Raw genomic sequence first — 26,519 nt, forward strand, 5'->3', positions numbered from 1 at the left:
ATACTAGAACACCAATGCCATGAAATGCACCGATATATGTGTTCATGTATATATGATAAATATCCACATTAGCACACCATAAAGTATTAGCACACTAAGATAAGGTCCCGGTGCTGACATGAAGATGCACAAAGGCCCAATCTTTTAACACGTGTTATTACACATAAAAAAGATTTTCCACGCCAAAATAGATTAATTTAGCCATCAGCGTGTCAGTTTTATGAATCCTGTTAGTGCAGCCATATTTGACGTGGCTGTTCAACATCTGTCAGTCATTGAATCGGGTATCAGCAGGTATCAGATTGCATTAATTTCACTCCCTGCTTATCGAGCCAACATTCCTGTATCATTTGGTCCCTGGACATGCACGCACGCACGCACGCACACACACACACACACACACACACACACACACACAAACCGCTTACTGCATTGCTACCTCACCTCCTCATATCTAATCTAAGAGAAATACTTATATGTTGATAATGATGCAGGAGAGATATGCACAGTGCCTCACCTCTCTCCACAAACACGCCGGCTGTGAGGACTGATAGCGGAGAAAACGAGCGCACCTGAAACCGGCGAACAAATATAGAACACAAAGAGGCATGAGGGACTTCACAGACTTCGAGAGATCTTATATTCTCTTTGTCTCTTTTTCCGTCTCTCTCGGCCTGTCTCTCCATCTCTGTCCCAGCTTCCTGCTCCTCCTGGCTCTACTTGTTCTAACGTTGGTTTTTTTCGGGGTTGTTGTTCTGTTTTTTGTTTTTTTCTACGCAGATGAAAAGTAGAGAGAAGAGCATTTGCACACCTGAGTGAAAAGAGCTTGCAGGTGCGTGGGAGGAGAGCTATGGGAATCAAACAGGGTGTCTGTCTCTCTCTCTCTCTCTCATTCTCTCTCTCTCTCTCTCTTTGTCTCTCTATGCTGCTCACTCTTTCTCACTCCTGGGGTGTTTTTTTTTTTACAGTGCTTGTATTTGTATTGGAATATTTATGTGTGTCTGTGCGTGTGCGTGTGTGTGTGTGTGTGTGTGTGTGTGTGTGTGTGTCCAATTGTGAGCGCCGCACGCTCGTTCTTGGCTCTTGTGCCATATTTAAAAACAACCCACAGGTTTCGGTTGACTCGACCTTTACTTGCAGATTGCTTCGTCCGATACAAGCGCTCTGGCTCTGGCTCGTTGCGATGACCTCATCGGGTCTTCACGCGGCCATAACTCCAAACAAACCCTCTGAGTAAACCAAAACAAACTGCGCTTTTCCATCTGCAGTCACTGCGAGGCTGGCAGTAACAATAAACAGGCCCAAGGCCCGCACAGCATCGGACAAAGCAATGTCAGACACACACACACACACACACTTAAAAACGACGCTGAAGAACAAATGTAACCATACTTCACTCAACACAAAATCCCACACAAGTTGCATTGAAGGACACATCCAGGGACACGCTGCAAAACATGAAGAATCTACGTTTTTTTCTTTCTTTCTGCTTGAAAAATAAGTATGTTTAAGGAGAAACAAGTGAAAGTTCATTAGGTCCCTCTCCATGAATAATGAATTTCAGCATGTCAAATACAAAAAAAATAAGACCCTAGAAATTTCCTGAAAACTCATCTGGTCATTTTTTGCAGTGTAAGTCCTGTACTGTCTCCACCCGTGGGCTGGATCAAACCTAATTACTCTAAACACAACCGCCCAATCATCCCCATCATCATCATCATCATCATGAATGGAATAAACAAACACATTCAGACACAATCAGAAAATCAACCGTGCAATCATAACAACCCCCCCACACACACACACACACACACACACACAAACACACACACTCCGTCCCCTAATCTCTGGATCGGCTCCCTCGACTCACCGATGATGAAGTAGTCGTGCATGCTCTTGAACTCGTGGCCCCAGAGGTTGGGCGAGAACTCCTGGAACTTGATGGTGAAGCGACGCTCACGGGTGGGCTCGTCGCAGGTCAGCACGATGTTCGGGGGGCCGCTCACCTCGCAGCGGTCCGCCTGCTCCCGCAGCGACACCAGGTAGAGCTTGTAGAACTCGTACTCCGGCGTGGACCTGGCCGTGTCCAGCGGCGGGCAGATGAGGTCCAGCCGGTCCCCGATCTGAGGATACAGAACGTAGCCCTTATCGTCCCTGAACCTGGAGGGAGGAACGAGGAAGAGAAAGATTAAATGTAGTCGTTTGCTTCCTGCAGTAGAAACCAGCTCAGAGACACCTGTCCTGGCTGCTGAATGAGCAACAGATGGCTCCTTTGACGCTCGTATTTCTCCTACTTCTTTCTTATTTTCAACTGCACGCGATCCCCGGTTGACCCCGTGAAGTGGTGGAGGAAAACAGAGGAAATATAACCACCGGCTGACCGTCCACATGGGGAAAATAAGCCCCGATCCAAAGCCAAAGAGAACATATTTATTAGGACAGCATTCGATTATGCTTTTTCTTCCTGCTCACCACAACTGCAAAAAATATAAAATAGGCTTGGTCTCAGATGTAGATTTAGATCACAAAGACATCTGAAGTCGTCAAATGTATGCGAAAGTGGAGGAACGGGAGCAACATCCAAAACTACTAGAAAAATACTGCAAACGAATGTGAGGTGAAGTCAGCAAAAAATGACTTGCAATGAATACGCTCACTTTGAGTGTGTGCATGGGAAATATCGCAAAACAACAAAAACTTTTACTTTCTTTTTTTGGCAGAACTCATTTTCATGTTTTCTTTCCCGCCCCTCGTATTCGGGGAAGTGAGAACTGAAGCACGTCCATAGAGGAAGACACACAGGCAGACAACCATCACCGCGGAACCGAGCTGCCAAATCTCAGGTAGGTACAGTTAATTAGTTTGCTAATTAGCTGTTTTGATGTCTGTCATCCTCGTGTGATATGAATGATGGGCCGTCTGTTTGTTTACGGCCTACCTGACGGTTTGACACCTGCTATCTGTGGAGAAACCTGCAGCCTGAACCGATGCAACAACAACAACAAAAATGGTGAAAAAAATAAAAAGGTTCATCATCGTCATCATCATCATTAGCATTTCACTGTGGCCGACAGCTTTTGATGGTCTTAATGATCTTAAAGGGGGTAAATGTTGCAGCAGGTTTTGACGAATATATTTCACATGGAAATTTAAATGAATTCTGCATATCTTGCCGATTGGTCAAAACCCTGGTTTTTGCGGTTTTTTTCTGCAGAATGGCGGCTGTATGCCTGTACAGCACAGCTTTCAGAGGTCGAGCAGAGAACATGAAACACAGCAGTCAGAGGGGCATAAACTCCACAAATGACTCAAAAGTCTGTCATTGCCTTCACGGCGCGGGGCCATCTCTTGCTGATAAGGCCAAATACTATGAGTTATCAACTTAGCCCCTGAGGCCTGTGATGACTTTAACGCTCCACACAAGCGTGCGTGGCTAACGGTGGGGATTCAGAAAGTAGTCCTGGCCCATGCACACACCCATCATGTCTTTATCTCAGGTTAAGATAAATGTCACCACCGGCAGAAAGAAGGCAAGTGTTTACAGAAGAAGAAGATGAAAAGGAGGAGATTTGCTGGGTTTTCTTTCCCCCCATACAGAATGTTAAGTGACACTTTGATGTTTAAGTGGGAGGAAGCAAATGCCTGTAATGTTAAGAAGCGCGTTTTCTGTTTCCACAGACTCTCGCGCCGCTTCTGCTTCCAACAAATCCACATGAGCACTTGGGAGTCGCAGCACTCAAACCGGCTTAGTTATTCTCTCTGTTCCACTGTCAGACAACTGTTTGACCATTAAAAAATAAACAACACAGAATCACAAGGCACGAGCGCACTGAGAATTATGCTGCCCGACTCTACTTTTAAAATGACTAAATAAATCCTACTAATGTCACATTAGCAACAAATTACACTTTCATTCATCCAAATGGGCTGAATCTGTGATTATTTCTTTCTGGCTTCGACTTCAAGGCTGACAAAAAGTCATACCAATTAACTATTAGAAAAAAATAGGCAGTAAAGAAAGGGGCTAAGTTGTTTTTTATTGTTACAATTTCAGCTGGAAAAACATCAATTCCCTTTGCGTGCGTCTCATTAGTTACACCAACTTGTGCAAATTAATAAAGGAGCACCCCAGAAAGTTAATATTGCCCTTCATAACGTTGTTGGCAAAAGACAGATTTTTCCACATAACGGTCCGAATAGAAGCAGAAGAGGGCTGCGATATCTCGACTTCCCTGATGTGGGACGTGCTCTGAAAACACCGGATCCTACGTTTCACAGAGTGCAACTTTATAGCATTTTTTCAGGCGCTCACTGCCTGTTAAATCTGTGAAACTCAAGATTTTTACGGGCTTCCCATTAAAATATCGAGACCTCCGAGCCCAAACGCTGATAGCTGATGACATCACCATGACATCAGCAGTGTTATTTCCCCAGACTTTAGAGGTCTCCCACCAGACCTACAAAAGACATAAAACTGTTTGCACGGGTCGGGTAGCAATGTGTAAAAGCGGTGGAATGCACATTTAAAAAGTGAAGGTCAAACTTTGCCCAAACTGCCACAAAAGACACAACACTCACACACTTGTTTCCTAAAAGCAACATTGTGTGCTAAAGGGCAATATCAGCTGATACAGGACACATAATTAGAGCTCCAGCAGGAAGAGACAAAGGGATCTCTCCGACCACATTGCCCCTCTCCATGCAGGCCACACCCACCTCTTAGCACTGCCAGCTAATAGCCTTAAACCTGCTGTAAATGTAAATGTGGAGCTTTATCTGTTGGCGTGTTGGGCTGGCGGCGTACACCAGAGGGGAACTTGAGAAAGCAGACGGAGCGGCGGAGGAGCTTTCGCTGAGGCGGGCCCAGAGGCCTGCTGGGAAGCCACTGTTCCACTTCTCATTACCCAGGTCACTCGGGGTTATCAGGCAATGCTTAGACTGGAGAGGTAGGCACTCAGCTTCACTCAACACATACGCACATGTTTCACCCTCCTGTCGGCTTCAGACAGGCGAGCCCGTGCACTCGCGCCATTTATAGAGTAGGAACTGTAAACATGGCGGAGGTTCCTGAGGCGTCTGCAGCACAGCCTAAACAGAAAAATCTATCAAACACACACACACACACACACACACACACACACACACACACACACACACACACACACACACACACACACAAATGCCCTCCTGCTAAACACAAAAGGTTTGCCCAAACACATCCACCCACATCCAAACACACAGGTTTAGTTTTCCCTAAACATGAACGATGCAACCCACTGACACACACACACACACAGACACACACACACACACACACACACACACACACACACACTCTCTCTCTCTCTATCTCTTCTAAAAACAAGCCCCTTTTGCTTCCTGCATGACGCATTCTGTGAATGTATCTGATGGTACCCTGAGTCACAGTCGAGCTGCATTGCAGAATGGCAGAGCAAACACACACACACACACACACATACACACACACACACACACACACACAAAGACACACACTGAGTAGAGGACGGTATGAGTGTTGAGCTAAAATGCCACTGGGCAGGTGCAGTGCTTGAAAAAGAAAGAAGGAAAGAAAGAAAAAAAGATGGAGGAATCAGTGAAGTGAGAGAGAGAGGGGAGTGGAAAAAAATATTGAACATGTCATGCAAGGTATGTAGCAACTACAAAGAAATAAAGATTTCGATTCCTGGACTTGATACCGAGTCTCTTTAAGATCTACTTTATTGTGCTGTGAAAACATGTCCTTCAAACAACTGTGTTAATTCAAATTTGCACATGTACAGTAGCGACCGGGCAACATGTACGGATAAATAAATGGCTGACAAATGACGTGATATCAGTTCGGTGCATAGACTTGCTCACTCGCCGATAGCCGATGCAGGATTTTAGAGCTGAAATGGAGGCATTTATGACACTGGTATCGATATCGACATTCCAAAGAAATGTGGTGAACAAGCAGAGAGGAAACGGAGAGCGAATGAGAAGGCTCGAGCGAGACCGACGGAAAGAAGGAAACTAAATTTCAGCACATTCCTGTGACAGAACTCAATTTTCTGATAGGCTCCATGTTCAGAGGCTCAGATTTGCTGAGTTAACCCAGGTTAACCTTGGGTGTGTGTGTGTGTGTGTGTATGTGAATGATAGTGTGCGTGTGTGTGCACTGTAAACACGATGGGGTAGGGACACCTTGTCCCAATCCAATCATGTGGTAGGAGCAAAAAAAAAAGAAAGAAAGGCGTGCATTTATCTCAGAATTCACACTTTCCCTGTCCTCTGTGTGACGCCCTCAGTGTCAACAAACCCGCGCTGCAATCAAAGTGCAGGGATATACAATCCCTCGCATGCGGTTTTGGGATGTATTAAATCCAAGTGCAGTGAAAGTGCAGGACAGTTCGTGCGGGTCGGACACGCTCACCGTGCAGAAGGGAGGAAGGAGAAGGGAAGTGAGGTGAACTCATAAACAACTTCATGGAGCTCGTCTGTGACGTCTAATAACGTCTAAATAAATCATTCAGACACAGCCCTGAGCAGACATACGTTTTCCCTTTGCTCTTCATTTTTGTATGCCACATTTTGTTGTGAGAGAGACATTCTCTCTCTCTCTCTCTCTCTCTCTCTCTCTGTCTCTGAGGGTCTGCTTCTTTTTTTCTCTCGGCTACTCTCCCTCATCTCTCTTTGGGCTGTCCACTCTCTCCCCCCTTCCCTTTTTCTCAGCCGTTAACAATAGAGCCATTCATGTGGCCACACTTTGAAACATGGCATGGGGGGTTGGAGGGGGCCAGAGGTGACACTGAGGAGGGATGAGGAGAAAGAGGAGGAGAAGGAAGAAGAGTTGGATGTGTGTGTGGGTTTTCCTTTCTTTTCTTCTGCGCAGCTCCTTTATGAGGGAAGAAACATCATTTTCTCAACCCAAGTATCGCCCCGCCGCGACCCCCGAGCTGAGCCGAGAAGACTCAAGTGTTAGTCTGCCTGACCTCCCCGACCTCTTACACCTCCTGCTTCTCACCCTCCGCTCTCTCCCACCCTTTCAATGCTGTTGTCAACGTTTAAGCTTTAAAAATCCAATGTAACAAATTTCAGAAAAAAACAAGAGATTTAAAAGCCCTAAAGGCATTTAAAAAGTCAGCAGTGGCATCCTGGACGCTTTTCCTGTGAGCTGCGAGCTTGTTTCTGTCTTTTTTTTCCGTGTCCATCTGCATGTTGTCTGCAGTTGTACCTGCTCTGGGCGGCGTATCGGACAGCTCGAACATTTCCCAGATTCCACAGCGGCAATCCGAGCCGTGTCCGGACCAAAGCCGGGCACACAGGTGCAGCCGGCAAGAGGAGACAAGGGAGTGTGTGTGTGTGTGTGTGTGTGTGTGTGTGTGTGTGTGTGTGTGTGTGTGTGTGTGTGTGTGTGTGTGTGTGTGTGTGTGTGTGCCAGTGTGTTCTGTGCGAACATGAGAATATGAAGGGGGAGGCGTGGGTGAGGGAAGACGATTGTGAGCACCGAGTCCGTGAGAGAAAAATCCCCCAAAAAGGAACGAAGAGATGGAGAGAATGAAGAGACAAAAGAGAGCGGTGGTATTCAAAGTGATAAAACAAACACATAAGGACGAAGCGAGAGCAAGAAGCCGGACAGATTGCAACAGATCACAACGTGGGAAAAGTGCAAAAATCAGACAGAAGGGGGATGCAAAACATTTTTTTTAAAGGGAAGGACACCGAAGTGGACATGAAATAAACTCAAATGGAATCAGCGTGGCGGATTTACTCCAAGCTCCACATGAACTTTGACCCTCCTCCATCCTCTGTGGGGTTTTGTCCTTGAGCTAACCACAACCTGGTGTGAGCAGGAAGCCGAGGAGAGACAGCAAAGAACCGATCTATTAGGGAATAATAAACGATGGCGGTATTCGGTTCTGTGGCGGCGGGAGATTTATGGCGGGCCCGAGCGCATAAAGCTGTCTGCACTAATCTCATGGTATACACAGCGTAATCACACACACAGGGGTTCCTGAGTGCCCCCCCCAAAACCCCACTCTTTTAATGTACACACGCTGTCAGACGCACGGCAGGGGAGCACGCACACTCAAGAGTGGCGAACCGATCGGCCACGGGAGGAGAGCGTGCTCTTTAGGGCGAGCGTGCACGTACACACACCCGCTGAGCTGCAACACCTGCAGGCCATCTAGTAGCTGTCTCGAGTAAATCCGCTGGGTCTCATTTGCAGGAGAGGTGCTTTTACAAAGAACAGGCAAACGCACTCACACACAGGGGGGGGGGGGGGGGGGGCGTCCATTTTGAACATGTCATTTAAGCCCACATGGAATCTTTAAACCGCACTTTTGGATGGGAAACCTCTGCGGCCGTAATTCACTTCATTCCAACGCGCCTTCATTTGCTTTAATGAATTTCCTTTCAAACAAATGTTAAAGTCTCAAAAGAAAGAATTTAAAATACATATTGTTTCTTTTCAAACACGCCTCCTCTAATATGATGGAAATGATTCAAGAGATTTGGAGGGGTAAAATTATCTCACTCCACTGACAGACTGTTTTACCTACTTTAAGAACAATATTATTCCAGGCCTCAGCGCTGGATTAAATCACTTGCTGCGATGGATATTCTGAGCCGCCACACAGAGAGGGGACTGCAGCGGCTATCGTTTTCCACTGTTCTGTTGTAGTAATCAGTAGCCCTATACGCCGTGCAGCACCAGCCACATATAATGTGAAACACATGCTCGGGAGTATATAAAACATCCCGTCTCGGTCACGGTGTTTCTAGGACAGCAGCTCCATCAAAATTGGCCGGTTGTGCATCTCCGGACCACTGCTCCATCTGATGGGTTTACAATAAAAGATTCGGGAGCTGTTCAATTTGACTCCCACTGCGTTCTTTAATCTTGACCTCATCTTTGATTCTGTAATCAATGCTGGTACACGGCAGTTTGAAGCCCATTTTGCTGGTTGAACTTGAGGCCTTGCGTAAAATATAGAAAATAAAATGCTATTATCCTCTGTAGCTTTGTCAGTGCGTGAGGTCATCCTCTGAAATATTACTGAATTACTTTGTTCAGAATTATTTCAGTCGTATATCAGTCTAGGAGGATTAAATTGTTCATTGGAAATTCATAAAGCACCTAAGTGCTTCGGAAACACACACAAAAAAGGACATTTTCCAGTTCCTGTGTCATCTTTGACATAATATTTGTCATCTTAAGCTGTTCTCGGAATTAATAATCAATGCTCATGATTTAGTTATTTTAAATTCAGCATCATGCACGGCAGCCTCTGCTTCCGTCAGTGCACAGGGCAGTCAGAGGGTTTTAAAATATCCATAATCATTATTACTGTCTTCATTAAAGAACCATATACCCAGGAGAAGAACTGCAGAAAGTGGTCTTTGACTGTGTGTATAGAGCTGGAGAGAGAGAGAGATACATTTGTACGAAATCGAGGGAGACAGAGAGGGGTTAGGGAGAGACAGGGAGGGGGGAGAGAGAGCTATAATGTAAATTGATGAGAGTTTGAGTCTCTCTAGAAGGCATGGCCCAGATACCTCCGAACATTTCTATTATGGATGAAATGATGGAAAGGATGCTCGTTCAACTGGGACAGGGAGAGGGAGAAAGGAACTTACCATCCAAGAACTTTTGTTTAGAAATTATCATCCGTTTAGTTAGAAAAAGGTGGATGCAAGTAGCACAGTTTGAACAAATGTCTTCAATATAAAAGAAACCAAACACGCTGAACCTTATTTAAACCTCTAGTCGAGATCCAAGATAGAAGATGTTTTTTTGGGGGGAATTGTGTTTCACATGATGCATAAACTTTGAGGACTATGACCATTTGATGGAACGGTACAGCGGCAGCTCACTAGTAAACATTGTGGAGCATTTAGCAGCAAACGAGCTATAAAAGCATATATTTCCTTCCTTCACCCCCTGGTGATTGGCTGCAGTAGAGGTCATTAAGGCCCACCCCCTTCCATGTGTCACGCTGATGTATGTTCAAGTGTTCATTTTCTGAGACGTTTTGTTTTAACTAGTTATTTGACGCTATAAAAAAAGGCCACGGTTGACAGCTGGGATTCTCACGTGCTAACACTACGCTGTGGGTGTACTCGGCGTGTGATTGGTTCAGGTGGATGTATGGGCGGGGCTTCGACACTCCGGCTCCACTGCCACGATCACTACTACGCACAATCTGGCCACAAATTAGGTCAAAGGCGCAAGATGGCAGCTCCAGTATTTGGGATGCTTTGGCTTCACTTCACAGTGGGAGGAGGTTGGTGGAGACCAAAATGTACTCTAAACATGGTTAAAATTACACCATAACAAGGCAATGATATTTCAATGTTGTGGTTTCACTTTGTTACTCTATGTAGCCCCAAACAAAAAAAGAACGTAATTAATGCAGATTTTAATCTACACATAACGAAACAGAAAGCTGGATGTTGAAGGGCTAAACAGAACAATTAGAGCCACATAATGACAGATAAGCCAACTATGAAGAGCAGCGTGAACATGGAGAGAGAAGCACAAGGTTGATGTAAAGTCAGTGAGAGCTGGAAAGCCCTCAGGAATGTTGGTGGTGAGAAACGACAACTGCGGTAATAGTTTCCATATGGTGAGAGAGGGAGGGAAAGAGAGAGAGAGAAAGATGAGAAGGGTGAGGTGGTGGAGGGAAAGGTAGAGAGACACCACTGATGATGCAAAGAGAGGGAGAGACGGGAGGTGGCAGTCAGCAGGTAAGGATGCAGAGGATGTTTGAATAGTTAGTTGGCATCATGGGACTTTGAAGGTAACTGTGTCCTTGTCATCACACACACACACACACACACACACACACACACACACACACACACACACACACACACACATCCTCCTGTCCAGAGTCCAGAATGCTGCAGCGTCTGTGTCACATCCAGTACATATCACACCCGGCGTAGCCACGGAGACACAGGATGGAGGCAAGCTGGATGCCTTGGCATTTAAAAAGATCACGCATAGACACACACACACACACACACACACACACACACACACACACACACACACACACACACACACAGTTTGTCCCTCCTATAGACGCACACACACAACCTTCATCTCTCTTGTTGCTGCGCTCCTGCAGTGCTCTACCATCCATATGATACAATGCAGCAGACGAGCGTATCACATTAAGTTGAAACTTGTGGCTGCACCATGAAGAGAAACCAGAACTAACTAACCGACTGTGGAAGAAGACTTCTTCTCCTCTTTGAACAAAGCAGAACAATGCATCCATATTCAGGTCAGCCGAAACTTTTCTCAAGCAAACATCTCTCTCTCTCTCTCTCTCTCTCTCTCTCTCTCTCTCTCTCTCTCTCTCTCTCTCTCTCTCTCTCGCTCGCTCGCTCTCTCTCTCTCTCTCTTCCCTCCTCATCTCTCTCTCATTTGCATCCATGTTCCTGTTTTTTTTTCCCCCGCTCCTGCATCTGCAGCTCAGAACTTTTGTTCGTGGCTTCTTTTGACTCCTCCAAACATTCAGGAGAAGCGACTTCTAGACGCTGCTCTGTTGTTCATGTCTCACCCCACCCCATCCTCCCTCGCTCCACTTCTCATTCCTCCACCTCTCTTTACCCTTCTGCGTTCCCGTCTTTCTTCCTCCTCCAACAAAACCGTGTCACTTCAGTGGTTTCGGCGCTTTGCTTTCATTTGAGTTCAAAAACACTTACAGAGATGGATTTATGCAATATTTTTTTTTAATAAACTATTAGCCAGGAAGATGTGTTTGAAAAATGGTTTAATAATCGCATGTTCATCTACAACGCACTTGAACATCTTGGGAACATGCTTTTAAATCTCAGTGTTTTACACGTACTTCAGCTGAGTGGTGTCTATTTTTATATATTTTTAAAACTAATCCTTAAATTATTAATGTTCTGCTTTGTATAATATTCTGTATAAAACCTTGCTACTTTTACTGTCTTTTAATGCTTATTACAGTGTTTTTTATGAAGTATGTATTTCATAAAATGATTCATTTAGCTGAATACAATTAATCTGAAGATTCAACACATTCTGAGATTTACATTGTACAGCAACTATGTATTGTTTACTAAATCAATAGTAAACGATTGTTTTCCCATGTCTGTGACTATCAATAATGATTACTTTCATTTTTTATTGATGAATTGATTGATTTCTCTAATCTTTTTGTCAATAAAATCCCATCCAAATTCCCCAGAGCCCAACGTAATGTCTTCCAATGGCAAATTCTGTCTGACCAACAGTCCAAACCCCAAGACAGTGACACTAATTCATATTCTATATTTAAGACATTGAATTGAAAATGATATGAAACATTTTACAAGCTGGAACAAGCAACATTGTTAATGTTCCTCCTGTCCTCCTATTATTTTGCCATGTTTTCAGCCGTGTTGGCAGCATTCCACATGATGACATGCACTAAAGCCCCAGTGGAGAAATAAAGTAGTTTTTTTTTTTAAAGTAGTGTCCTACCATAAAACCCAACCATTTCTTTGGGGATCATACAAACCTAAAACAGTATCCCAGATACTATTTTCAGCATGTACTCTGGATGATTTGCAGCAGTCTGGATTGAGCCCATTAAGGTCGTCTGGTGGAGGTGTGTGGTGACAGAGCACCGCAAGTCCTGACAAATGTGTGTGTGTGTGTGTGTGTGTGTGTGTGTGTGTGTGTGTGTGTGTGTGTGTGTGTGTGTGTGTGTGTGTGTGTGTGTGAGAGAGAGAGAGAGGAAGAGATTGAGAGGGCCCCCCAGCTCACAAATGGATACACCTCCGCATGTGAACCCCTCGACAGAGCCTCAAGCAGACCCTCGAGACGGACACGCACAAACACAAGCCCCAGACCCCCTGTGACTGCCAGTGAGGTCGGTAGTGTGTTTAAGAGTACAGCTCACGATGACATATGCACACACACACACACACATGGATGGTGGCAGCTGGCCTTAATGCCTGGTGTGGGAAAAGTCTTTGAGCTTCGACTCATTCACTCCAACCACCTCGCTAATTTAATTAGGTCACACAGGGCTCTGGAGGACTGAAGGTTATAATGCATGCAGTGGCTCTCATTCTCTATGCTTCTCACACACACACACACACACACACACACACACACACAGGCGCACACACACATGCAGAGAACCATCCAAGGGCCGTCCCTCTGGGAGTGAAGGAGTGAGGTGAGACGCTGACCTGCCACAGTGGGGGTCACTTACATCTCCAAAGCTATGTGTGTTTGTGCACGTGTGTGTGTGTGTGTTTCCACATACGTTCATGCATGTAGTCGAGGGTCCCCTCTCCCCATCTGTGACCCCGGAGGATGTGTGTGTGTAGGCTCAACTTTGCTGCAGAGAGGCCACAGGGTGCATGGAGTCTGAAACTTTAGTTAAAGGCGACTCAACTTAAGCTCAGTCAGGCCACGGTGTCAGGAGAGCAGTGTAATCCATAGGGGCCCCTTGGGGCCACCAAGTATGCAGGGCTCCTGGGACATAGATTTTTTATTTTTTTTAACCAAGCTGCTAAGTGTGTCTGTCTTTCCAACTAAATGTTCCAACTCCCGGAACCTGTCAACTCAGCTCCAAGTTCCTACACTCCATTTAGCCATTTTGGGTTCTTCACCTTGTCCCCCATAAGAGAACCATTGTTGGTTCCTGGTGGGAGAATTTTATAAAGGTTCCAACGACCTTAAAAACCCACATAAAGAGTCCCATCCAAAAACCAGGAACACATCAATCAGCTCATCAGTCTATGGTACAGGATATGGACACAGACTTGTATAATTAATTAATGTATTGTTTACTTCTGGGGATCTGTTGGTATACAGATTGAGCATATTTCGCAAAATGTTGAACTATATTTTTTAGGTGACACCATCTCTGTAAATTGGGGTTGTTGTATTCCATCTTCACTTTTCATCTTTGAAGCTTAGGCTTATGAATAAAATATGTAGTATCTATGTGTTTGGGTTAAGGATAAGGTTATGGTAAGGGAATTATTATACTCAGACGGTTTTCTTAAGGATATAAATCCCAGGATATGTGTGTGTTTGTTGTGTGTGTCCCAACAGGGAACTTGTGTATATGCAGCAGCGCTTAATCCACCATTGGAAATGGGAACCTGGCTTCCATTCGGTTTCCCCCACAGGCTCCGAGCAGCGCTACCCGACTCCCAGACTCTCAGCTCTGACTCCAGTGGAACGCATCTTGAAGCGATTTGGGGCTCAAACCCTCTGCTCTCCCCCACCCCCCCTCCACCTCCCCTCCTCTTTGGCTCCCCCCCCCTCACCCTCACTCCTCATCCCATTCCCGGCTGAAGGAAGCTTTAAGGGCTTATGGGAAAGCGCTGGAGCGGCAGTCCCGGCTCGACCCAGGGGTTGCGGAGCCCCGCGGTAAAATCAACAGTTAGCCCGCCACTACAGCAGAGAGTCCGAGCAGTCCGGGAGGGAGGGATGCGTCCATGAAAGTAGGACAGACAGGGTCCGGGGCCCGCTGGGGGCTGCCTCAATTGCAAACAGACACACATGAGTACAATCACATGCACATGCACACACACACACACACACACACACACACACACACACACACATCTGCACACAAACATGCTCAAAGAGAAAGCCTCCAGGTCATCGAAAATCCTATTCACTCACGTCAGGATATTGAAGTGTGTCATGCCAATATTTCAGTGCTGATAGCTTTGCCAGAAAGTGTGTGTGTGTGTGTGTGTGTGTATGTGTGTGTGTGTGTGTGCACATGGCCGTGTGTGGGTGTGTGCTTGAGCTCGTCTGTGCGCGCCCCTCGCCACTTCTCTCCCACTTTATTTTCTAAAGAGTGGCTTTTTCAAAAGTCGTCCGGGTATTTTCAAGGGGCCTGTCTAATTCATGCAGGTGAAGTGTTTTAAAGCTCCATTCCCAGTTTACCTGCGGGGCCTGCAGCACACATAACAGAGGTGTTGAAATAATACCCCCTCCCATCGCCTCCTTCTCCCTCACTTTTATCACAACTTCTATCCTTTTGTCCTTCACTTCCCTCCACACCTGCCTCCTCCCGCTGCACTCCTCTTTCTTTCCATCTCTTCCTTATCCCTCCTTCTCTTCACCGCTCCCCACCTGCAGTTCTCTCTCTCTCTTTTTTTTTTTACCTCATCCATCCCTCATCCGCTCTCTCTTTGCCTCTCATAGTGTTTGAAGCAAAGTGTTTGTCTCTAGGGCTGGATGATTGACAGCTGAGAGAGAGCCAGGCAGCTCTCTGGTGACAGATAAGGACTTTGGCTCTATTACTCACTGGGTCCCACAGACACAGACACAGACAGGCAGACACACACACACACACACACACACACACACACACACACACACACACATAAACTCTCACCCATCCTCCCACATGCAAACAGATTCACGTTTTCGCCTGCACACACACACACACACACACACACACAAACAGAGAAACACTCACTCCGGGTCCCATGCTGCTCCCACCGTTCGGCAGGGAGCAGACAAACCTATTTGCATTAGGAAGCAGCGTGTAAAATAAATAAAGAATCGGATGAATCGAGGAATAAATAGACAGGAGGCCCGGCTGGGGATGAGTATGACTGACTTGCAGGGTGTGCGTGTGTGTGTGTGTGTGTGTGCGTGTGCGTGTGTGTGTGTGCTCTGCTTTTCAACCTCTGGGCTCCCGAGTGAGGATAGCAGCAGTGCAGCAGAAAAGACACCCAGCACACCCTGTTGAACACACACACACACACACACACACACACACACACACACACACACACACACACACACACACACACACATAAACATGGCACACAGTTGAATACACATGAAACGATTCTACAAAGCCCGAATCATTATGGTAATAGAAAAATGAAAGGGTCTAAAAATACTGTTTTATTCCTCCCTTTGTTTCGGGGGGAACTCCGGAGAGACCACCGGCTGACAATGAGGGAGGGAACGAGGGAGACGGAGGAAGAGAAGTAGTTTCTCCTCCGTCTGCTTTCCCATGAACATACCACCCAAATCTCTGGATTGCAAACGTCTTCCTTTCTTCAAAGAGAGAAATTGGACTGAGCTCAACTGGTTGGAATTGGGTGCATGTTCGTGCGTTTGGCAAAAAGAAACCTCCGTCACTGGTTGATTGACAGCTAAAAAGTGAAGGGAGATGGCGAGAAGGAGAGGCAGCAGGCGCATAAATAGGTGCAACATCAGACATGGAGAGAAAAGAGAGCAAACGTGGAATTAGAGGAAAACACGGAGAGTTAGAGTACTTACGTAAATTTGTGCAAGAGAAAAATAGTCTTAAAAAAAGGAGCAAGGAGAGAAGGAGGGATGGATGAAAGCCTCTGAGATGTCATGCTGGGTTACAGGTGTGTGTGTCAAGGCGTCGCAGGGGAGAAAAGGAAGGGAATGTTGAAAAAAAAAAAGGATGAGTGAGGAATAATTGGGTCGACCCCCGGCAGAGGAGCGTGGCAGGTGAAAGGACGGTTGGGGGCAAAGCGAGGTTGGAAAGATGGATGGGCGGCGGGAGATGAAGCGAAAGTGTTGAAGGCAAGGACATAGCAGGAGGAAAAGGGAGAAGGAAAGGGATACAAAAAAAGAAAAGGCCAGAGGCATGACTAAGGAGACGGCAGGCTCAGCGTGAGAGAAAAGGGGGAAGAAAGGAGAGGAGGGCGGCCTGGGCCGGCCGGCGAGGACAGGGGTTTAAATAAAAGGGAGCGGAGCGAAAGAGGAGGAGGTGACAGAGATAGACGCAGAGCTTGAAAATGGCCTTTGTCATCCCCACAAAGGGAGCGTCAGCGCGAGCTGCTTTTTCCAGCATCTCTTTGATGACAATAGCTATTTGTCTCCTCATCAGAGAGCGCAGTGAGGAGAGAGGAGAAAGTACAGAACACACTGTTCTTCATCTCCGTCCTCCTCGATCCCCCCATGCCATGACGCACAAACACCCTTAAACATATATGTATACACATATATAAATAGCTCTAACTCTCTGTTAATAGGAGGGGGGTGGACCTCCACACACCTATCCTCCCTTATTTGAGGTTAGAGGTCAAGGGTCACGCTTGACTGCTGATGGTGCATCCTGTCAGACAAAGCAGATTAACACACACACACAAACAGGGCGAGCAGTGGTATGTCATCCCTCTGACCCCTCCCCCCTCCCAGCTTGTTCCCAAGCCTCGGCCCCATTGGGCGAGATAGCATCATATGTTGCTGGTTGCACCAATGAGAGGTCAAGGCCTCGATTGTGCGCGGGTCAGCGGTCAAACCGCCTCTTGCCACGGGGTGCTGATGTCACCGTGGAGTTAGTATTCATAGCGGACAAACTGCGGATGGGTTGTCCTGAGCGTTCTTCCACATCTCAGACTGCTACGTTTGCCGTTCAGTGGGCGCTTCTATCTGCCAAACACACATTTATCTTGTTATTCATACTTAATGGGGCCCACCTGGAGACTGAACCCGGTCCCTGTGCTGGTGCTACCGCTCCACTCACTCATCTATGAGATCACCTCAGTTCAGTCTCTAAACTCAATAAGAATCAGAAGAATGTTATCTGGGCAGTGTTTAACTCAAAATTAATTTAATTTAGTCTTCTGGTCTGACCCCGCTCTGGCAGGGAATTTAAGATAAGATTAATATGCGAACTCAATTTATGCTATCAGCTTAAATAATGTCATATTTGATATCTCCGCAGTGGGACGTTGTCCTGTGAACTCGCCAACCTGGACCTCCACCTCGAGGAGAGTTTTTCTAGCCACAAGGACGCAATGTTGCTCAGCAGACATTTAATGATGTTATGCAACTGGTGTATGAAATGTCAGGGAATGCCAATGCAATTTCTCAGTGCCAAAGCAACAGTACCCAACCAAAAGGTAATGCATTTACAGTGACGTATAAGAGAGAATGTAGTAGAAGCTGAGAACAGCAGATGTTTTATGTTTATCAATTAACTGATTACACAAATAATCAAATTGACGAAGATTTTAAAAATTGACCGCATATGAAATATACCCATGGAATTTTGTTTTTGAGGGGAAAATAACTTTAAACCTTTTTGTTTTAACTAAAATGCCAAATTCAGAGAATATATATTGCCTCCATATGACTCTCAACATGGCAACGGCTGAGCAGGAGGATGTGCGTTGAGAATATTTCAACCAAAAATTTTCAGAAATAATTTCATTGATCTCCAGACAAGAAATGTTGCTGCTCTAGAATCAAGACAAATGTGACTTGACTTGAAAATGAGTGAAACAAGTTGATTTTTTTGGAAAGCCCTTTGAAATAATCTTGCTGCACAGAGAGCGTGTTGGAGAAAGCTAAGACTAAGACGTTAAGGACTTGATGGGGAGATTGTCTGCAGGGTAAATAATGATCTCCTGCCTAAGTAACAACAACAGATCAGTTCTGATGTCCTTCTTTCCACTGTTGATCTGTGTGTGAGGTCTTCCTCCTGATCTGGCATCAGTGGGCAACTCTGCCCGTGTGTTTAGAAGTGTTAAATGCCCCCCTGACCTGCTGCAGTCTGTTATTAGGCCGACCGACTGCCAGGCCTGCTAACTCACACTGGCATCAACGCCCACGCCTGGCAACACACACGCACACGCACACGCGCACACACACACACACACACACACATCAGTCAGATGCAAAAACTCACACACGTGCAAGCTCTCGCAGACACACAAAGACACGACGGGCACGCAGCAGAGGGTGAATCGCCAGTGATCCTCCTCCTCCTCCTTCCGCCTTATCAGAGGGTTGCGTTCCGCCTTAGCCGCACATACTGTATAATCATTAATCATGATTCTCATTAATTATCTATGCACCCGGCTGGCTAATTAACACATCAGCTCAAGCAGAACTAATGCTGCATGCTAGTTCACCTCCCACTCACACCCAACTAAACACACACCCTAGAAACCAACTCCAACCTTGCATCTCCCAAACTTGAGTTCCTGTCAGCTGCGAGGAGGAAACAGACTTGTTGGAGGAGAAAGCTTTAGTGTGACAATGCAGTCGGAGGAGGGCATGAAGACGGCCCACCGGCTGCAGATTAAAGGAACATTCTGCTGTGCGTTACCAGCTCGTGATGTTTAATGTCTTGTGTGATGTATAATTTAGGTCTTCGCTGAACCCATTTGCTCTTCTTGTCATGTCAACATAAGTCAGTGCTTTGTTCCGGAGTGTATTTAGACAGATCCTAATGAATGGTCATAAAACTGTCACTTTCTGCATGTGGAGGCAGTGGTGGCATTACAAACACACAATACAGGCTGAATGAATAACAAATCCACCACCAACCTTGTTTTCCCTTATAAGTGTATCTGTATGCTGTGCTGCTATGATATTGAATGCATGAAGGCCAAATGACACGAGCATTAAAAAAAATAAAAACTCACATTCACCCGTAAGGGTAAAGTAAAAGCACGTCAATCTTTCGCCCTGAGCCCAACATTGGTGACACACAATTTTGGGCTGATGACCTTTAGAAAATGTTTTAATAGAGCTGACCCTTGTGGGAATGGAGAGCCCGGGAGAGATTTCCAGTGTCTAGAAAGTCATATATTCCGTCAATAAAAATACTTTGTCAACAGCAAAGAGAGCATATTTTGGGTGATGTACTGTATATAACATTATTATTGTGCTTTTTTAATTATTTGTATCCCCCGATTGGCCATCTCTTTAGTATTTCAGCACAAATTCACATGCCTCCCATGTGGATGGATCTGGATCTTTGTCGTTTGCAAAAGCGCTCGTTGTCTTTGTGTCCTGGGGTTTATTCACTGTAAAACTAAAAAGCTGTCAGCATCTCTCTGCACTGATATCACAGAGATAGTTATACCCATCTCGGAGATCCCCTCCTAACGGAGCCCAAAACAAGTTGGATTCGAGGAGAGGGGCGGCCAGTAAATAACATCCCAGTGAGAGGACGCTGGGGTAATTGAACCAGATGAATTGGAAACACCTGCGGCCTTCACTCGGTGGGAAGTGCGGGCGTGAACCGCCTGACACCAATCACCAGAGGGGCCGGATTTTAATTTGGCCATCTCTTCTTGGCTAAGGCATGTGGGACACTCAGGAGCAGACAGCGATAACAAGCAGTCAGATGGATTCAAACCGACTCCTTTCAGAGTAAAGCCGAGGTGCTGTATGTGGTTTATATGCTGGTCCGGCTTCCATAGTATTTACTCCCTTTAATCTCCCATGAGGCCTTGGGCTGGAGTGAGATATGTGCCTGGGGTTAAAACGGAGGGTAATTCACACTCAGACATGGAATTATAATGTTTCCATGCATGAAGCCCCTGAATAATTTACAGCTTTCAATGGCTTAACATTACTCATCCCGCGAACATACACACACACACACACACACACACACACACACACACACACAGGTCTGGAAGTGCACAAGCTGTGGTGAAGATTTAGTCATCGCCCTCGCCTCACCAATCTCTCAGTGGTGCATCACTAAATACAGCCCCCCTCATCTCATTCGTTCTGACAGCCTGTGCAGCATATAATTATGTCCCCCGTGAAACCAGGGCAGTAATCTCACACACTTGTCTGGCCATTATTACGGAGGCTCTGGCTTCTCTCTGCCCACACCCTGCCTTTCCCCTCAACCCTCTTTCATCCGGCACTTGTTCTTTCCGCTGAACTCTGATTTCTCTATCTCTTCTTCTTCATATCTCTCTCTCTATGGGCCAAAAGCCTGAATGAGGGAAGGAATGAGAGAGAGAAAGAGACGCCCTGACATTAACGAGATTGCTCGTTAAGAAAGGAGGGAGGGGAAGAAGGAGAGAGGGAGGGAGGGGGAGAATGGAGTGGCTGTAATTGGGAGGTTGTTTTTTTAAAAGGAGCGAAAGAAAAGACAGAATTAGGTTTCCGTCCAGGGCCTGTCTGGAAGTGTGTGTGTTTGTGTGTGCGTGTGTGTGTGCGTGTGTGTGTGTGTGTGTGTGTGTGTGTGTGTGTGTGTGTGTGTGTGTGTGCATGTGTAGCAGATACAGAGGGGACTAAATATAAGGTGAGAGAATGACTTTTGGATTTCTCAAGAGGTGTTAAAGGTCAGACCCACCTATCAATCAGGTTTATACAAAGGGCTGGAGCTGGAGCTGGGTCTCCTTCAATCTCTCCTCCGAGACAAAGAAACACTTTACAGTAACAGCCTGCTGCTGGAGACTATTTCCTCCCTGTGCTTGTAGCTACTGCACTGTCAGCAGGCCCATTACAGAAATGCATTTCATTGGTATTTCACTTCTTGTTGGGCAGAGAGGCTGCAAGCCGCTACCCAGCGCCAGACGCATCCTGCCGAGACAGCTCGGTTTATGGCAACATGAAGCTGCGTCGACATCCCCCCGCGATGCGGATATATATACGCATCCCCCAACCTCAGGGAGTGACGCACAATACCTTCTGAGGCTTTACACTTTCTCTCACATGGGGCTGAACTCCTCTTCAAACTTTTTCGACTCCTAATAAAAAAAAAAAATTCTGAAACATTTGTATGAATGAGTGAGCCACCCCAAATAAGTCTGTGTGTGGCTGAAAGCGTGGGGCTTTGCATTTCTTAATGTGAAAATATGTGCCAATAAATGTGTGTGTGTGTGTGTGTGTGTGTGTGTGTGTGTGTGTGTGTGTGTGTGTGCGTGCGTGCGTGTGCGTGTGTGTGTGTGTGTGTGTGTGTGTGTAACTCGGTGTAATCCCTCGCTGTGGGACGCCCTCCCTTCTTCCCGTGCCAGATGAGGAGATATTCTGCCAACTGCGAACATACACTCTCTCTGAAATCATACGCTGGCATGTGACGCATGCATATAGGACACAGAGAGCTGTGTGTGTGTGTGTGTGTGTGTGTGTGTGTGTGTGTGTGTGTGTGTGTGTGTATGTGTGCATGTACTGAATGTGTGTGCAGGAACAGACACAAACCCAATCTTGGCTGTGTGTGGGCAGGTTTATTCCAGTCCATAGGTCTGGAAGAAATGTTGGCGGATTAGGAAGAGAGCCCACAGAGAGGTAGATGGAGGAACTATGGGAGGGATGGAAGGACGGAGATGAAAAAGACCCAAAAAAATGAAAGTAAGTACGTAAAAGAGACGGAAATTAGATCGAGAGGCTCGATCACGGAGGAATGAAAGTGGGCCAGGCCGGTGCTATGAAACAGTTAACTCCATGGTTTATAGAGGGATGGATTATCTACCTCTCTGTTTCCCCCCTCCTGCTACAATCTCTTCATTGTGTGCCACTATAGAGCTTTATGGATGCAGCGGTGTAGGGGGGGGATTGAAAGAAATTCCCTCTCTCTCTCTTTCTCCAGCTAAATTAATAATATGAAGCTCTCTATCCCTCTCAGTCTGCTTTATCCTTTTATTCGCCCCCTCCTCCGCTTTATCTCAGAGTATTCCTTGATTCTATTATTCCCTTGGCTGTATGCTAGAGTTATAGGAGTATATGCTGCTGCTGTGTGTGTGTGTGTGTGTGTGTGTGTGTGTGTGTGTGTGTGTGTGTGTGTGTGTGTGTGTGTGTGTGTGTGTGTGTGTGTGTGTGTATTCAAAGCAAGCTTGACAGGCTGCACACCAAACTGAGCATGAGAAGTTTTTCTTTTTTTTGCTGGTGAGAGACTGCAGGGTATGAAAGAGAGAACGAGTGAGAAATAGCGGGAGATAGGTACGAGCGAAGGGTGAGAATTTGAGAAGATGGGAGATAGAGAGATAGAGAGAGATAAAAGGAGTGTGAGATGAGAGCCAATAGATCAGAGTCACAGTTTCTAATAAGAGGTGTGACGCGTTCACGTCTTTTACAATGCTTCCTCTTTTTAAAATACAATTCTGCTTTCCACCTTTTTGCTCCCTCCGTCAACAGTGCTTGAACTGGAGTAAAAGAAAATTGTAAAAAGAAAAAGAAAAACAGAATCTACATGCACATGGGTGGGCATGAATAACGCAAAATAATTGTTTATTTGAGGGTATAAATTACACATTCACAACACAAAACACTTGCACAATTTCACTTGCTGGGCTCTGCGCAATAATATTTATAGCCAGAGGATTTTGGAGGTGCGAGCAGAAATCTAAGAGCTTTCTCACTCAGCCAGACCTCATATTGTCTTCGCACCTCCTCTCACCTCTCCCCTTTCACCCCTCTTGGCTTGTTTGAGCTGGAAACCAGACGATTTTGGCTGATGCTTATATTGCTTTTTCCTTCTTCCACGGGCCCAGGTAAGCCCACTTTAATTGCGCCAAATTGTGCCGCTGCTTCCCATTAAAACTTTTATAGCGGCAAAACCGCTGGGAGCCTTCTATTGGAAAATGCAGTGCGGTATTTGTTCTCTTGCGAGCCACATGCCTATATTAATCCATTAGAGACTGGTGAGGCTGACCCCTCACAGCCCATCAAGCACTGCCCACTCTATTTTCCCCATCCCTGACTCCATCCCTCACCCTCCCTCTCTCCCTCTCTCTCAGCCAGTGGATGTCTTTAATCAGAGCGTCAATCAGGGTGCGAGGCGCGTGAGAGAATGAAGCTTAATCCAATATAAGATACACAAGATAATACAGCTGTTAAAACCATCAGCCGCCTGCTAGATAACAACCCTGTCACCCGCATTAAGTCTCCCGCTATCTGCCTCGTCTCCCATCGCGCTCACTTTTACTCTCCATCGTTGTCGAATCGTGCTTTCCTAATGCTGAAGTGAATGCTTGTTAAATGTCAGCGTCTCTTCATCTTCTCTTTTTTTCTCTCACTGTTTTTAATTGAAGTCTCTTTGCGTCATGGTTTCCTTCAGGGTTATTACTGTTAACAAGAAGTCTAAATCTAGCCATGAAAACCACTGTTGGATTAATTAATTTGATTTAAAATGATGGTAGGGAAAAAGTAAATCTAATCTTGCCCCTGAGGTTATTGAATAAAATAACAAAAATAATATGTGTTTGCCAACATACAGATATATTCCTTAAATAACTGATGCAAAATAAAAATGGCTTTTTGAGAAATTATTTTTTTAAAGGGGACGTATCATGAAAAACACACGTTGGGTATTGCTTGTGCACATATTTTGGATATCTGGAGTCCCAATAGAGTCAGTGTTTTAGGGGCTAGATCAGAAAAGTGATTCAACAAGCCAGGCTCCCCTTCCTCTGTCACATGCATGCTCAGTAAAATGTACCGCCCACGGCTTGAGAACCACCTTTGCAAAGGTATGCCATATTTCTTTCTCTTAAGCCAATCAGAGCAGACTGAGCTTTTTCCGGGGGAAAAGGAGGGCGGGGGGCTTAAAGAGACAGGCGCTAAAACGGATGAATACAAGTAAATACAGACTATATGTGTGGCTTTGAATATTAACACATGCAAACATGTTCTAGTAGAAACCCAAGATACACGCATGAACCTTAAAATGATCATGTCTCCTTTAGAGAGTAAACTACCTTTTTGTAATATTACATAGAAATAGACAAACGCTAAACCTGTAAATAAATAACAACTGCCCGAAAGATGTGAACTTTAATTAAAAGTTAATGTAAAACTGTAAAAACATTGACCCTAATCTCTTTCACTCCTCACAGAAAGACCACTCTCCATTTCTGAGTGCTGGACGTTGGATTAAAGCAGTGACAGTGTGCACAGGGTTGTGGCAGATTAACCAATTAATGTAATCCACTGGCCAAACTGGTCGAGTCACCAGCGAGCGGGCAAACGGCGAAGAAGAGAGATGGCGCGTGCAAAAACAGAGGGGGGGGGAAGTTAAAAACAAAAGGTGACAGAGAGAGATGGAACAGGACCGGTTAGCGGAGGTGAAGAGTGAGAGCTTGTCTGCGCACTGACAGACGTTTAAACTAAGCGGACGTTTAACAGACAGATAGATGGAGAGATAGCCGGTGAGGAAAAACTGGGAATTAATGGAGGGTGACTGCTGGAGGAGGGGCCTCTGTCAGCACCTCGCAGGAGCCGGTTGAAGCAGTGGTTGGGTTTAAAGACAGCATGGCTAAGGACGGAGAGATAAGATATAGCACTGCGAGCTATTCGTCACATTTATGGGAGAGGTGACATTTATCCAGACGACAGCTTCTTGGTGCAAGTGGGTTTTGAGGGTGCACAGGCCACGAAAAGGACAGAAAGTCTCAGGTGTCGATCAAGGCTTGACTGTTTTGTGTGTCTAGGTGCAAGGACTATTTCCTCAGCCTGAGTATGGGACACCTGTCACCTCCAAAAACACACACACACACACACCTGTCTCTTGTCTAGGTGAGGCATAACACACGGGTGGGACGAAGAGATAGAGAAGGAGCGAGACGGGCATTAGAGAGAGAGAGAGAGAAACGGGGCTTACGGAGGACAGAGGGAGGACGGATGGAAAGCTGAAGATAAACTAAGCTTCAGACAGCAAAGCAGAATGTGTGTTGGGAGAAAGACGCATTTTGTTGTGAGGGGACAGTGGACAAGGGGACTGACGGGTCGGTTTGAAGGTGGAAAAAACAGAGGCGGGGATGCAAGAGTTGGCCCCCGGGAGGAAAGAGAAAGAAGAACAAAATTGACTGGAGCGAAAAAGAGAGGGGAAAAGGCAATGGGAGGAGAAAAAGGGAGGGGTGAGGGAGAGGAGGAAGGGTCCGTGGGTTCATAATCCCCTTACAGACAGCTTTGTTGAGTGATTGACAGCCCAGCACGCCACGTTAGAGCCCGAGCACACGGAGGCCGCTGTGGCTGCAGGGATTATCTCTCCCCTGGTTTACAACCTCCACCCCCCATCCACTCCCACACACACCACCTCATCACCACCTCATCACCGTCCCTCCCGAGATGGGGTCAAGTGGTACAGGCCAGTTCCTGTTGTTACCACGCTCTCTTTTCATGCTCGCCCAGAAACCTCGCTTTGTCTCACATGATTGTGTTGTTTTGCAAATAATGCCTAATGCGGCAATGGAGGGACAGGGGTGGGGGTGTGCTGGAGGGGGGGTTGTATACAAACCCACGCAGGGCATGTACACAAGTGCACGCACCCACGCATGACGCATGCCTGACATCCACACAATCACACTTGCACGCGCACACACACGCGCGCACATAAAACTCTATTCAGCATGCAAGGGCATCATGAGGGTGCAGAAGCACTTAAACAAGACCTTCAGTGAATTCTTTTGTTCTAGCTAAGTACCGCCATAATAGAGTTAGCTCGCTCGTCACAGCAGTGATTACTTTAAGAGGAAACATAAGGAGAAAAGCAAAGGTTTTGATTAAAAGGAGATAACATTTTTTTTTTTAAACAAACAGTTGAATTACAGCACTTGGGCATGATCGCTCCATTGTTCCCGCCGCTCTGCAGCAGCCATGTTAAGGCTTTGATAAATCAGATAATACGGGTGATTTACCAAGTTCCAACTGGACACGTTGCAATGCTCAGCTGTACACACACACACACACAATCACACACACATATATATATATATATATATATAACGGCCACCCAAGACTAAGTCTCCAGATGGGCTATGGGCCT

General features: G+C 46.0%; 1 protein-coding gene across 1 annotated transcript in view; it reads right to left on the reverse strand.

The window, feature by feature from the left end:
- The window catches only part of efnb3b (ephrin-B3b), a gene marked incomplete at both ends in the record, with an annotated part of 70,526 nt that overhangs the window by 33,403 nt on the left and 10,604 nt on the right, over window positions 1-26,519 (reverse strand). Inside the window, one exon of the mRNA XM_079215953.1 lies at window positions 1,871-2,160. Coding sequence (XP_079072079.1) covers window positions 1,871-2,160 — 290 coding nt within the window. The remainder of the gene's footprint in view (window positions 1-1,870; window positions 2,161-26,519) is intronic.

Source organism: Taurulus bubalis (assembly GCF_910589615.1).
Source record: "Taurulus bubalis genome assembly, chromosome: 3".
Lineage (NCBI taxonomy): Eukaryota > Metazoa > Chordata > Actinopteri > Perciformes > Cottidae > Taurulus > Taurulus bubalis.